This window comes from Lissotriton vulgaris, chromosome 7 (assembly GCF_964263255.1).
Source record: "Lissotriton vulgaris chromosome 7, aLisVul1.2, whole genome shotgun sequence".
NCBI lineage: Eukaryota > Metazoa > Chordata > Amphibia > Caudata > Salamandridae > Lissotriton > Lissotriton vulgaris.
In genome coordinates, this window is record NC_141695.1 from 1700600013 (window position 1) to 1700615484 (window position 15472).

A 15472-nucleotide genomic window follows, 5' to 3' on the forward strand; every position below is an offset into this window, starting at 1 on the left:
CCACACATAAGCAAAGTGAAAACTTGGCAGCTATATAATCTTATTCACCATGGCTTCCTAATTTAATTTACATTCAGGAGCATGTCATTCAGCCTAACATTACAGTTTGAGACCTCTCCATTGCACAGTGAGTCACTGTCTGTAGTACAATCAGGTTACAAGGGGATCTGGAGCTTTGCAGCCCTTTTTAGATCTTAGAGATTCTCATTTCTGGAACGGGTGTTATTTCTGATTTTAAAAAATCCCTTGTCTTCGGTGCTTGATTTCGCTAGTGAGAAAGTGTCCCTCATAGTCGTTGAAATGTCACTCATTATTCCACTGAAAATATGAAAATGTCACACATAGCAATCTGAAACCTTGGCAGCTATGCGCCTGTCAGGTGTAGTAGGCGCTATATAAATACAAGGTTGGGAACTTGAGCATCATTACATTTCTGTAATATAACACCTCTAAATTACATGGCTTTAAATCTATATTTCTTGGGCGCAGTGTGAATAACGTTATTAATATTAAAAATGTTATGCTATGCTTTTGTACGCATGTAATTCCTATAACTACGCTCCAGTAACTGGTGTAACTTTGTAACCATGTTCTGAAACAATGTTTCTTCCTCATGTAAAGCGCTCCGATACCTCTGGGTCTAGCCAGCACTATATAAAACTCAATAAATAAATAAGTAAGTAAGTACATGCACCTAATTAATGCTGGTGGGGGGGAAATAAGTCCCTCTTCCTTCCTGCTAAACATCAGGCTGAGAAACTAGTTGTACTGGTAGTTCCCGGCTTCCCGCACAACTCCATCTGCGCTAGGTCTCAAAAGAGCACAAGGCCACTGCGCTTCTATTAGGGTGGCAGAACCCCGACAACCAAGCACAGACGCATGTGACGCGCATGTGTAGAGCTGCGCATGGACGTAGCTAGTCATTGACGTTGCCTTCAGTCCATGTCAACAGAGCTGCAGGTTCTGTGGCACCATCCGCCTCGTTTGCGCCACTCGGTCTGTACTTGTTTGACGAGCGCGTCACTTCCTGCGCTGTTTCCGGCGACTCTTCGCCCGGTGCTAGGTTCTCTTCCGCTCTGCTGCGCCCGCCCCGCCCTCTGAAGCCGCCGACGCTGTTGTAAGTACTTCTGTGTTTGCAGGCCTCCGTCGCTCACCGCCTGAGCGGCCCAGCTCCGCGGTGCAATTTCACCCTAGGCCTTCGCTGCCTATCGGTGGGGCTACGAGTGCAGTGAGACTCCGGCTGCTGGTTGTGAGCTACACCTCGCGCTCCTCACACCCGGCAGCTCTGGGCTGGAGCGCGACTGCTACATTTCAGCACGCACTGAGTCGCTCTTCCCTGTGGTTTGAGATAAATACTTTTTTTTCATATATCGCTTTCTCGTAGTTCTGTGTTGATAAGCGCAGCCGATAACGGACTTTTTTGTATTCCCGGTTTAGTAGAATTGAACCAACATCGAGAGGATGGTACCTTGAGTTGGCCATGTCGGCATTTGTATTTATGATCGTCCATACTGCAGGCCTTTAATCTATTAGACCTGGACTTTATCGTCGTCATTTTGAGAACGCCGCATTTTAATTTTGTGAAGGCATGGGTAGAGGTTACAGAATGTGTGGTGTGTTTACTACTACAGGTTTATGATTTTAGGTGTTTACATTAAAATGAAACCCCCCTTGGTGGGAAAGTCTATCTTCGGCAGGGATATTGTCAGACGTAAACAACACTGTTTCCCAGCCCTGCTGCTTCTGTGATGTAGTGGGAACTTGAACAAAGTGTTCAGTCGTGAAGTACGGTACTTCATTGTACTTCAAGGGTGCCAGCTATTAAGTACTGTTACGAGTATTATCGTGGTTAGCCCTCACGGCTGATTTGGAGGTGCTTTGAAGTGACACATTTACTATAAACACGCTACCCTCTCCAGCGCACCACAACTCATACTGATTACATAAGAGGACTGTGATTCATAGATGGATAATATTTTGGTAATCGAATAGCGGCCACTCAGTTCAGGTCAAACATAATTATTTTTTCCAAGATCTCGAGTGTCACTCGCCATCCTAATCAAAACAAACCATTTATTATCCAAATATTGAATACACGCTATTAATCGATCACTAAAGCCACGAAACGTCAATCGCAATTCAGTGGTCGCCTTTGGGAGGTGTGTCTCAGGATTTCTGTTTGGCCTTCACCTACGCGCCCCCCTGCAAACAGGTCACTTGCAGTGAGCTGTAGCGGCTTTGCACAAAGTATCTAACCCCTCCCCCATAACAATGCATCAGGCCGATGTACTTACAGCACACGTTAACGTTAAACGGTTAACATGCACTTGTTATGGGTAATATTTTACCTACCCCACAAACTTTAATTTAATTCAGAATGGTCGAGTGGGACCTGCCACTTAGGTGTCTCGTGATTTTTTTTCCCTTCATAAATTGACGAATATGCTACCGCTCATTTGTTCTCTTGAATATTTCATTGGTGCATGTAGGTTGTATGTGTTACCCGCCCACATGCTGATTACAGAATGGACTTGGGGCAAGGGTTATGTTAATTAGAGAGAAATTTAACCATTGTCCCGGCTGTTCCTCCTGCACAGTCTTTATCAAACAATGTATTATTGATGGGTTACATACATTATTTGTACAGTAGTTGCACCCCAGAGTGCATTTCTTAGTGACTGCTTTTTGATTTAAAAGTGAAAAGCTTGCATCATGGCCTCTGCAGCGCTGCACCTATTTTAAGTGTTGTTGCCAGCCTGAGCTTATCCACTTGACAGGTCGATTACAGCCTGTGTTTTTGATGTGACTGTTCTAGGCAGCGGTTCATAGTATCCCGGCAACGTGTACGTTGGAGAGTTTCAGGTCTGCCATGCATTCAGTTTCAGAGGATTCCTGTCGGGTTCAAGTAATATTTTATTTAGCATATTTCTTGCTCTCTCAAAGTCGAGGAGTGTCTTATATGCTTCTAAAGAACACATCATTTGATCGAGTTAACAGACAACAAGAGCCCGAAGAATAACAAGCCCAACAAATTTTTTTTGGATTAAAACTATGGTTTTCTTACAGGGGCCCAATTTTCTCGAAATTTGGGGAGGCACCCAGATAAGTTATTTACTACTTTAAAATTCACACTACTCTTTCTTTAGTTGCAGTCTGTAGTAGTAGGATGATCTGTAATCCAGAAGACAAGACTATTTTCACTTCTAGTGCAGACAAGTTTAAACAGTGCAAACAAAAGGAAATGATGGACGGAGTGCTCAAACTTTTCAAACACTCACCCCCAGTCACAGATCTGGGTTCAATCCATCCTCATTCTTTAGCTCACTCCGCCACCCCAGTTCATACACAGCTATATGCAAATCAGTCTTGATCCTGTGCCTCATGGGAACAGTCCAGCGGAACCGCCAACCCATGTCTTCCCTGGACCGGGAACAAGCATCTCAGAACCATTTGTGGGCTAACAGCCCTAATCAGCCACAATAGCTTGATTCCAGTGGCCTGGAGAGCTCGGGACCCACATTTGGGCATACCCGCACCACTCGGGGTGACAAATGCAAAAAGAACAATTAATGGACAGAATGCAGAACGTCATACATTCACCCCAGTACAGTGATCTGGGCCTAAATCCTGGCTGATGAGGGCTGAAAGCCCGAAACTGTTCCTAGGATGCTTGTTTCCAGTTCAGGGAGGACCGGGCCTGGCAGTTCAGGCTGTACTGTTCCCATTGGGCGCAGGGTCAAGACTGATATGGCTGGGTCCAAACTGGAATGGCATGGTGAGCAAAAAAACAATGGATTTAGGCCCAGATCTCTGTACTGGGGTGAATGTATGACATTGTTCTGCAGTCTGTCAAATGTTCTTTTTGCTTTATTTTAAACAGTGGCAAGTTTTAAAGTAGTAAATAACTCCTCTGGGTGCCTCCCCAAATTGCGAGAAAATTGGGCCCCTGTAAGAGAATCATAGTTGTAATCAATTTTTTTTGTGCTTGTTATTCTTCGGGCTCCTATTGTCTGTTAACTCGATCAAGTAGCGCAAGTATCATCTTGAACGTTTTCGAAGACCATAATAGCCTCCCTGTAGATTTCCAGTGATGAGAATTTTTTTTTTCCAACTAGTCCCATTTTAGAATTTCAATAAACTAAGACCGCAGCATGTTTTGACGGGTGTTCTTTTACTTCATAATTAATATATCCAAGTAAAACAAATTTTGCATTTGGGGGTCACAGGTATGATGCATTTTGATGTCAAATGTTATAAAGTGCAGTTGGACTTTTTGTTTGTTGACACACATGGTGCTATTTAAGAAAATTTATTTGTTGGTTAATTAAAATCATTACAAAAAAGTACATATCTAGAGCAAAATCTGACAGATACAATGCCTTAACATGAGTTGATCAACATTAGTTTAACCATTTTCCAGTACAAGACTAAAGTGCATTATGCTAGCAGCAAATATTAACCGTTTTTATCTGATTTGTCAATAACAGTTAACAACAACAAAATAAAGTCCGATGTGCTCACGGCACCAAAACTAAAGTGCATTGTGCTAGCAGCAAATATTAACAGTTTTTCAATAACAATTAGCAGCAAAAGGAAAGTGCAATTAATGACAATTTTTACAGGTTGTCGGTAACAATTGGCAGCGGAATAAAAAGTGCATTAGATTTTCAACGACAAAGCTAAAGGGCCTTATGCTAGCATCAAAAAGTTACAAATGACTATTAGTTATAAAATTATGTATAATATACAATGCGCCTACCGGAAATAAAGTGCACATGTGCTGACCTCTAAGATCATAGAAATTGATTATACATAAAGTGCCATCCACGGTTATGAAATTACCTTTAAAATACAACATTACAAAGGGTAAATTACAACATAAGTTAAAATAATTTGTGCGAACTGCAAATATTACACAGATTCAGAATGAATTAAAAATACAATAAAATAGCCCACCTACTCCCTAAAAACAATAGAAATCATTATATTATTACCAGAACGGATATATCATTTGCTTAAAATGTCTACTCTACCTAATTTATTTTCCGCTATAAAGATAAACTTAACAAATTGGTGTATAATGCAAATATTGACACCTCTTAAACAAAATATAATTGCAGTCCTGCAAGTTCTAACTCCCAATTCTTTAACGGTGCTATTGCCCTTTACTTTACTTAGGTTTTGTACAGACGATTCATAATGAGTTATGCAGAAAAGCCTGATGAGATCACTAAAGATGAATGGATGGAGAAACTGAACAACTTGCACATTCAGAGAGCAGACATGAACCGACTCATCATGAACTATCTTGTTACAGGTATGGGTGAGTAATGCATTCTTACCACTTTGTTTAGCTGCTTAAATAATTCAGTGAGCTAATAAACCTTCCATAAAGGTGATCACTTAGTTTATGGCAGGATTAAGCTTGTATTTTTCTATGATCAGTTGACAGTACATTGGTTTGGACAGTGACAATACTTGTACCTACAGCATCATAAAACGCAAAGCTGTAGTAAAAAAAGAATTTCTTTTACTTTAAAAGGGGTGGCCTTTATGGTTGTGAAATGACTTGAACTCCAGTTTATTTCAGGTGCATACAGTGCACAGTACTGTATTGTGGTATCAGTAGTGTACGATCTCAAGCTTGTAGGCAGTGGAATTGAAAACAAAGTTTAAGATGCAGTTTTCCAAAGTGGTTGGTTTTTGGCTTAAGCATGGTGTTATAATATGGATAGTGATATTTGAAAATGAGTTCTAAACAGCAGCATAGATTGGTAAGAGTTGCCTTACTCAAACCTTTGGGACGCTTTTCGCTCTGATATTCATGATTCAGACGCCACATGCTCTAAACTCCTAATCCTGTTTTGCTTTTCCCAAGCTATCCTTTATTTTCTTTTATTTCTTCAGTAAATTAAAATGGCCTTTTATGAATGTTTCTCAGGGATACCTAACACAATTTCAAACATGGAGCAGGAAAAAGCATGCTAGCACTGTATTTTTTTCCTTTTTAGTCAGTAATTCTACATTTAGGGAGTAGTTACTTACTGTGTTTGAATCACTTGAATAAGATCAGCAAAAGAACACAGGAAATTACTGGATGCCTACCAATTGTCTCCAGTTGATTAGTTCAAAAACTGAGATCTTACTATTTGGAAAAGCTCAGTACCTCTGGACTTCCAGATGGTGGCTAGTGGAATTGGGTGCAACACCTTTGCCATGTCACACCATAAAAATCTGGGCATCAAAAATGGACCAGGAACTTACCAGGAAGAACCATATTGTTGCTACCTGTGGCACCTGTTTTGCGACTGAGACTTCTGAAGAAGGTCTTTCCTTGGCTTCTTTCCTCTGCCAGAAAAACACTGTCTCAGACTCTGGTTATAAGCCACCTAGATTACAGTAATGCGCTGATCATGGCAGTCAACTACACCTTACTGTCTAAACTCCACATGTTATATAATACGGTTGCCAGCTTGGTGTGTAATGTCCCGTCAAACTCCTCTCCTTCTATTCTGAGATCTCCATTGGTTCCCAGTCCGCAAGCGCATCCTGTTTAGATCTGTTTTCTCACCCATAGGGCCTTGATGGGCAATGCCCCTCTCTACTTAAAGGATAAACTACATCGTCATCTGCCTTCCTGCACCTTGAGGTCTAGCGACCAAGGAGTTCTGATTAACACTGTTTGCACTGTGAGATACAGTGGTAGAGCCTTCTCCTTTATTGCCCCCACTGCCTGGAAGCAACCAACTCTCGATCTGCACCATTGAGTGGACTTCACTAGATTCAGGAAAAATGCAGAAAACTTGTCTTTTTGCTTGCACAACCTGAGTGCCGAGATATACCATAGGGTATGATTTGTTGCGCTTTATACAGTATGATTAACAAAGTAATATTTAAGGAGGAAGGGTCCCATGGCACATTTGGTGCACATATGTTATTTGAAAGCCATCGCTTGGCTGACTTTTTGTCAGTCTTTCTTCCTCGCTTTGACTCCCACATAGTGGCAGGGCTGGGGGTAATTGCCCTGCTGACTTAAATATGTTTAATCCATTGGTGATAGGGTCAGCGACTCTGATGATTGATATCTCAATTTGTGGATGATTCTGAATGGGATTTTCCTGTGCTAATCAGTCTGAACTTGTAAGAAAATAAATGTTCTCAGAGGTAGAGACGAAGTACCTTTCAAATTGTTGTTAGAACTTAGTCAACGCTTTTCTTCTAGTGCCTCACAACACGTCATTTAAAAGTTCTGAAAGGTCAGTTTTTTCTTAGTGAATATATATATTCGTTGCTTGCAGTCTGTCAACTTTCATAAATGGAGCTCCCTTCATCCTCCGTGCTTCGTACACACCTTTTGGTATAGCTGAAAATAGTTTCAGTTGAAACTTCGCCTAAATAGCAAGGTCCTAACTTGTAATTCCATTAGCTCTATGATTCATGCTGTCACTTGGCACCTATGTCAAAACTGCTAATTACAGGTTTGAAGGTGAAAATAACCTATTTGGAATTTGCTGACATTTTCAGATTTAGTCATTAGTATCTTAAATGTTATGCGATACCAGTATATTAAATGGTAGGCCAGGATTACGTGTATGAAGTTAAGTCATATAATTTGGCATCACAACAATTTGTCATTACCCCCTTGTGAAATTTTTCTTGTAGAGGGCTTTAAAGAGGCTGCAGAGAAATTCCGCATGGAGTCTGGCATTGAGCCCAGTGTTGATTTGGAGACACTTGATGAAAGAATAAAGATTCGAGAGATGATCCTGAAAGGCCAGATCCAAGAAGCTATTGCACTAATCAATAGCCTTCACCCGGAGCTGCTAGACACAAACAGATACTTGTACTTTCATCTGCAGGTAAGGCCCCGTTTTTGTTGCTCATTTTAATTACGTTTTAAATACTTTACTATCACTGAAAGCACTTGTTTCAAAATATTGAAGAACTAGTATTTGCATAACTTGAATCACCACTGCATAATCTGTATACATGTTTCCCCTTGTTTACAAAGCAATGGCAACATTCTTTCGTATGAGACCAGGATCTCCAACCTTTTCTGTAATAAAAGCTTATTACGTTCTACGAAAATCATCCCAAGCTACTAATATTATTGGTAGGATAACAGTGACCATATCAGACAAGATGACATCAGTGCAGTAAACAAAAAAGGGTAAACCCTGTAAACCCAAGGAACGAGGATAATCAAGACACTATCAAAATAGTGTTTCTAAGGCAATCTAAGACTATGTAGAAAAGAGTCACGTGACCCAGTATCGTGTCTGCATTCACAGCGGGGTGCGGGCACTTGAAAGGTAAGTGGCTTTGGTTTCCGTAACTTTGGATATTTGGATTCACTCCCTAGTGCTGCATATATTGATTGAAAGTATCAGTTATAATTAAGGCGAGCAGCATTGCTTTCTGTATATTCTGTGAATCTGCTTCATGCAGACACCTTGATTGATCCTGATGGTCCTACTACCTGCCTCAAGTCTTCTCTGCGGAGAGGTATTACACCTAAGGCCAGGTAGCTACTTTTATCCTTATGAAGGCCATTTCAAAATCTTTGTCGTAGGGTCGAAATGACTTGATACTAACGACTTGTTAATTCATTTTGCGCAGGTAAACCCTTTTTGGGTAGCTGTTACGCATTATAAATTTTAAAACGAAACTAATATTGTGACTGCTTTCGTGTATGCTCAGTTCCTAGACCTATGTACTGTTGGTTGATTACTTTTTTGGATATTGCATGTTCTTTTTGAGTGTTGTGCACTGAATATATATTTCTCCACATTATCTCGTTCACTTTTGCACTGTCGCCACCTGCAGCACCTATGTATTCTAATGAGATTGTCATATGAGGAATCTTTAACATATTCCCACCATTAAAACTGAATTTATATTGCCTTTACTACTTCTGTCACTCTCCTTTTTTAGTACTTGCTATTTGTTTACAATTGATTGCGTTAGGAACACTTTTTAGACAATGTCAAGATTACATTAGTGGCCACCCAATGCAAGATTGTCAGTAGTGATTAGCTCTGTTCATTAAGCTAGCTCAATCGGGTTTCAGACCTAGGCATAGCACCGAGACCGCCTTGCTGTCCGTCGCTGACAATCTCCATATGCTCCAGGGTAAGGGGTGCTATTAGATTTGTCAGCGGCGTTTGACACAGTGTCACATGAGATCATGACCTCCAGACTAGTCAACATCGGTCTGGGTGGCAAGGTGCTGGCATGGCTAAGGAGTTTCTTCAGCAAACGCACTCAGAGAGTGTTAGACCTGTCTGGCTTTTTGGCGAAGTCCCTCCTAATTATTATTTATTTTGTCCCCTTTTTGCCCCTCATACCCTTGTTAATTTTTTGTCTACTGACTTTTTGTAGGTGTTGGCCAGGGGGATAGGTGTTCTTTCTTCCCCTCATGATCTTTTACCTCAGGCCCAGAGGCCTGTTCTGACAGGAAAGTTGGCACCACCTAAAATGGTGGCCACCAACTGCCCCAACTGTCACAAACAGAACTTGGCCATAGCCTAACATAGGGCATTCCAGAACCTTCTGGTCCATTCTGGACCACTGAAGGGCAGCCTATATAAGGCGGAATGCGGGGAAGCCATTTTGTGCTGACCAGAGACTGGAGGAGTGAGGCAGTGGTGAGAGGAGGAGGACGCACTGGGAGCAGTTAGTTTGTCCCTGTGACAGACAGCCACTACAGGGAGACGTTCCCCCTTCAACCCCTGACCAATCCCTCCCAATCGCCTTCTTCTACTGGGGAGTGTAATCCTCTGCCCAGTTTAGAATCCCCAGAGACTGTTCCAGAAGAAGGATCCCAGTGGAACCATAGCAGTAAGGGTTCCCCCTGACCCGTTCATCATCTGGTTGCTGGCCGACTGCTGGATACCCTCCCCCCACCTAGCGCTACATCATCCCTGCGCCAATCCTCCTACCTGTGGTGGAGGAGACAGTGAAGTGGCAGGCTGTATTGCCCCTAACCGGCGCGAAACAAGCGGCGCCGTGTGGAGCATTGTGCTGATTGGGAGGTGAGGAGCCGGCGTGTGGTGGTTGCCCCGGTCCCTGGAGCGAAGCAGAGTGAGGGGAGGCGCTGTCGCGAGTGCGCGATCTCCAGGAAGGAGACGCTGCTCCCTCGCGCATGCCCCCAGCGCTGTAGTATCCCGAGTGCAGGAGGGGCCTATGGTCGAGCAGGCCCAGGTGGACGCCTTCTTCCGCTAGCGTAAGCGGAGTAGAGCAGTGTCAGGGCGAGCGCTACTGCGCAGGACCGAGAGAGAAGCGGCCCCGCCAAGTACCGGAAGGAGCGCCGGCCGCCTCAGAGAGTCCCGTGAGCGTCCCGCCTTCTCCCTCCGCTCGCGCGCCACGCAGAGGAGCTGGCCGAGCCGAGGTGGGAAAGCGGAAAGGCCCGTTAGAGGCCTGAGAGCAGTGTAACTTCGGCAAACCTTCCCCTCGAGCGCCACGCAGAGGAGCTGGCCCGAGTGGGAAGGAAAGAGCAGGAGAAAGAGCTTTGCGGAGCACTGTGAGGCGCGAGGGCCTCCCTAGCCTCAGCTCCACGACCCCCTTCATTGCTGTTCTTCCAGTGGCCTGGCGCAGGACGACCCCAAAACCCCCCTTGAAGCATAAGTAAGGAGAGTGGGGGTGTGGGAAAGCGGATGCCAGGGAGCCTTATTAGGCAAAGTTAATTACTGATATTAGAGGTGAATCCCAACACCCTCACAGTTACTGACAAGGGTTCCAGGTTGACAGGAGCCTTATATTAAGGTGTTGGAAGAGCGAATCCAGCTATTCTTCTTGGTGGTTAACTTGAGGAAACCCTCAGTGACTGGGTACTTTAAGTACAGTGTACTGCATCTTAATCTCATTCAGCTACTTTTGGGGCTTAATTAAATGCTGATGTAAGTGAGTCTAAACCAATGGTATTCAAGGAAATGGTAGAAAATCTAAATGTTTTTCATGTAAATAAGAGTGTTGCTCTAGTCTGATTTAGGAGTTGACCTTGCTAAAGTCTAAAGTAAGCTGAGTACAGTCATTAGCTAATTGAGCCCTCTTAGTTCATATGTAATGCACTGAACTGTGATTCTGATTGAAGCTGAATTGCTGCACTTTCTCAATTGTTTGACAGAAGAAAGGAGTTACTTTCCAAAGGAGACCGCATAATAAGTGTAAGAGTACTGACAAGTTAACTGATTAATTGCCTAGCAGTTTAGTAATATAATTGCTGATACTAAAGTGACCTGAAATGTTCTGAGCTATTTATATTTGAGAACAGAGAGCATATTATTTTTATATAAAGCAGCACGTATTTTCACACATTTTTGGTGTAGTGTTTTCTTTTTGAGTGCTATTGCGTGGAATTACTTTTGGGTGGTCTGCAACCTTTGCACTGTGCCTCTGATATGCTAGTCTTGCCCTAGGCCAGGCTACCTAATTCCAACAGAGAGTAATACTGGGCCCCTACCAGTCTGAGGAGGTGGAGATCTCAAAGGGGGTGCCACAGGGCTCCTGCTTGAGCCCAACATTATTTAACATCTATGTGGCACCCCTAGCTAACATCATGAGATCCCACGGGTTTATCCCTGTATCGTATGCAGATGATACACAACTCCTCTTCCCGTTTAAAATCATGACTCCTGAAGTACGCCACTCCTTTGCCCAAGGGATGAAAGAAGTAGCACATTGGATGGCAGCAAACCTCCTTCAGTGCAACGTCTCCAAGACGGAGGTGATGCTCTTCGGGGAAGCCAAACTACTGTGGACTCCGGACTGGTGGCCTTGTGATCTTGGCCCAGTCCCTGAGCCAAAAATGGTAGTAAAAGATCTGGGAGTCAAACTGGATCAGGAGCTCACCCTAAAACATCATGCTACTCATGTAGTAAGCTCCTGTTTCCATGTTATCGGACTTCTCCGAAGGGTGTTCCCCTTGCTACCTGATTCCACCAGGAAAACGCTAGTTCAGTCGCTCGTGCTGAGTAGACTGGACTACTGTAATGGTCTGCTTCTAGCCACCTATGAAGGGGTCATCGCTAGACTTCAAGTCGTGCAGAACACGTCTGCCCGTTTTGTTCTCAATGCCCCGGCCAGGACTCCCTCAAAGCCGCTCCTCAAAAAACTCCACTGGCTCACCATAAAACAAAGAGTGCTGTTTAAAACTTGCTGCACTATTCACAAGTGCTTGTCTGGTAGAGGCCCGGAGGTCTTAAATAAGATTCATCCCATATATTCCCGCAAGAACCCTGAGATCCGGAGACCATGAATTACTATGTGTCCCCAGATTTCGGAAGACACGACAAGGTGGAAGAGCTCTGTCAGTGGCAGGCCCGAAACTTTGGAATGAACTTCCACTGGAAATCAGAACGTGCAGGGAACATTTTCCCTTCAGGAAAAAGCAAAAAACTTTCCTGTTTAATTACTGACACTGGTGAATATTAATATTACATGATAGGGCTATTTGCTATTTGCTTTCTGATGTTGCCAATGGCGCAGAGATACTCCCTAGGGAGTCGATTCCCAGCGCGGTATAAGCTTGCAAATAAATAAATAAAATAGCTTGCCAGCATTTGGGTAATATATAACAGCCATAGCCGCAATGCCTCCAACTCCACATAGTTAATAATTTAACTAATAAGTCTTCCTATTGCAACATGTTTTCACGCTAGTATAAGTTTTAGAATATATTTAAGCCATTTTTCTGCAAACATACTCTTATAAATTCCGAAAAGACATACATTTTCATCTCAAATACACACTTTTCAATTTTTGTATACATGTATGAATTCAACCAAGAAAAGGCCTTTATATTAGTAGGCTGGGCTGCACGCGGGAGAGCTACTTTCAGGTAGCTAGAGAGGTACCAGTAGCTCACAAACTACTTGTAGAAGACTGGTATAGGAGTTTTTTAGTAGCCTAAATCATAATTAAGGCTCCCAGTTTTGACTTTTTACTGATTGTTACAGATAAACACAGACCGAAAACAATGTCTGTATTTATTTTTTAAAGCGGATAAATACAGAAAATTGTGTTCCTTGTGATTGACTCCATGCTGTCCTTAATGAATTCCAGGTTAACAGCTGAGCAGATAAAAAGCCTGGGGAGCTAAAAAAACAAAACCGGATGAATTTTCCTTAAATACAGGCATTAGTTACCATAGATTTTTATATAATGCTATATTTGCATGTGGGTGTAGTGTTCTATTTGGTTGCTTAATTTGCTAAAACTTGACTGGCTGTAAGTATGAATGCATGTTTATCAGTTAAACGTGTATATATACCATTTTGTGACAGTTTATTCCCAAAACCCAAAATAAATATGGATAATCGGCAATAAGATGGCCTCAAAAAAAATATGGACAAATACAGATGGAAATGTAAAAAAAAAAAAAGACATAAAGCGGGGAGCTTTAATTATAATTAACAAAGGGATTCACAATAGAAGGATTGGGCCCTGGGCAATCGCTCTAAAAACACAAACGCACCACTTGGTGGCATCAAACACTCTCTCAGCATCCAATGACCAAATTACCAATGGTCCGCCTAGCATTTTGGCCTAGTCTACACTATTATGTAAGCATCGTAGGTTACTCCTGATTGATCTTAGTTGTGTGAAACCTTTCTGCTCTGGTGCGTTCGTGAATTGGGCAGTTTGCAAGCACTATTGCCAAGGTAGTCATTTTTAGGTCGAGGACCTAAAGGCTGCGCTTGCGCAGTCTGGGGTCGGAGAATTAATGTCCCTTAGTAGCGCTTTGGAACCAGCCTCCCTGCCCTGTCTCTCCTCCATTGGCTGGCTTCCTAAACGGAGGCCAGCCATTGGAGGAGAGAGCCGTCGCTCCGATTTAGCCCCGTCACTTTCGGATTTGGGGGTGTAAGTTTTGCTGTTCTTTAGCTCGTGACGTCGTCCGTCACTCAGGACAGCAAAACACGCCCCCGAATCCGAAAAATTTCGGAAGCTTGAGGCCGCCATTTGGTTTGGTAAGGTTGAGGTAGGCTGCTCTCGCTCTCGCCGTCTTTTTTCCCGCCCCCTCCCGCTGTCCGTGTCCGCCCCCTCTCGCTGTCCGTGTCTTTGTTCCCCTCCCGCTTGGCACAAAGTTTGGCTTCCGTAGGTACAGGAGCGAATCTGGGCACGAGCCTATGCCCACGCACCGTGGAGTTCGTAGTGGCAGCTGCTGATGAAATCCCTCGGGTAGGCCTGAGCGGGCGTGGTAGGAAGCAGAGCTGTGCCTCGGGTTGCTGAGTAATGGGAGGGCTGGCAGCCCTGATACAGGCAGCCAGAGGGGGCCCCGAAAAGGGGGGACGGTGGCAGGGATATCCGCCGAAAGACAAGTCCACAGCACGCTGCAGCCGTCGGCGCCGGTCTCCGTGTGGCGTTCATCCATTGCCCGAGCTGCGCCGGTCTCCGTGTGGCGTTCATCCATTGCCCGAGCTGTCGAGCACCGAGCGCCTCCCCCAAGTCAGAAACGTGCCCGCTACTTCAGACCTACATTAACAGTGTTTATTTATATTAGCCAGAAGGACCCATTTAGTAATTTTTTCCCCTGAATTTTAGACACTGGACTTCTGGTACTTTTTAGGTTTTGCCTCGCCAAAGATGCGCTCTGCGCATCTTTTCGGCGCAGGCGAAAACCTGATGAGAACTGTAGTGTGGCTTTGTTCGGCCCTCGTCATTGATTGGCTGGCTCCGTAAACGGAGCCTTGCCATTGGACGAGGGGCCTGTCCGTCAATGCCGGACCAGACACGGGGGCGTTCCCGACATTCTTTGGCTTTTGCCGACGTCACGGGACGCCGGGAACGCCCCCGTGTCTGGTCCGGCATTGCCGGCACTACTGCGTCTCTTCTCCTCCGTCGCCGGCCTCCAGTCTCCTCCTCCCCGATTGCATTGCCCCGTGACTGGCCGGCCGGCCAATCCTAGCGCGGCCGGCCGGAAGTGCCCGCCCCCCGCAGCCCGGGGAAGAAGGAGAGGAAGACGGCAAGCACTATGGCGGCGCCCGCGGGGAGACCGGAGAAGTGCCTCTCCAACCTGCCGCTCTGTCTGGGCTGCCCAGCCTGTCGCTGCTCGCCTCCCAGACCGATCGAGAAGTGCCGCCGTCGCAAGGTGCGTGCTCTGTTCCACTAATTTCGCTCTTTTCAGGTAAATCGGTTATTTTTAATATGGCGACAGTACTCGCATCATTCCTAGTAGCCGCCGTCGCAAGGTGCGTGCTCTCGCATGGTGAGATCAACATTAAACTGGGAATTTCCGTAATCGACCACATCACCAGAGTTACAGCCTTACATTTTCCCTTGCTGTTTGCCTGCCTCCCATAGTCCACCCTGCTTACCATTTTATTCCTTGGTGATGTGTCGCTGTGTTACAACCATATGAAGCTCTCATTGCTGTGCTTTGTGAGGCTTTTCCGAGCTTGCTTCTTGGTTTAAAGTTTCCAAAGTTAATCATTGTATATGTCTTGTTAATGAACAATTTTCTCTGTAAACCCAT

General features: G+C 44.3%; 1 protein-coding gene across 2 annotated transcripts in view; it reads left to right on the top strand.

Annotated features, from left to right (window-relative positions):
* Window positions 1–948: 948 nt before the first annotated feature.
* Window positions 949–15472, top strand: part of GID8 (GID complex subunit 8 homolog) — a 42623-nt gene continuing 28099 nt past the window's right edge. The window contains exons 1-3 of one of the 2 annotated variants that reach the window (XM_086932841.1): window positions 949–1117; window positions 5179–5317; window positions 7663–7859. In XM_086932841.1, the coding sequence (XP_086788967.1) occupies window positions 5200–5317; window positions 7663–7859 (315 nt within the window). In that variant the 5' untranslated portion in view covers window positions 949–1117; window positions 5179–5199. Of the gene's footprint in view, window positions 1118–5178; window positions 5324–7662; window positions 7860–15472 lie in introns of both variants that reach the window. The other variant, XM_086932840.1, reaches the window with a different exon arrangement.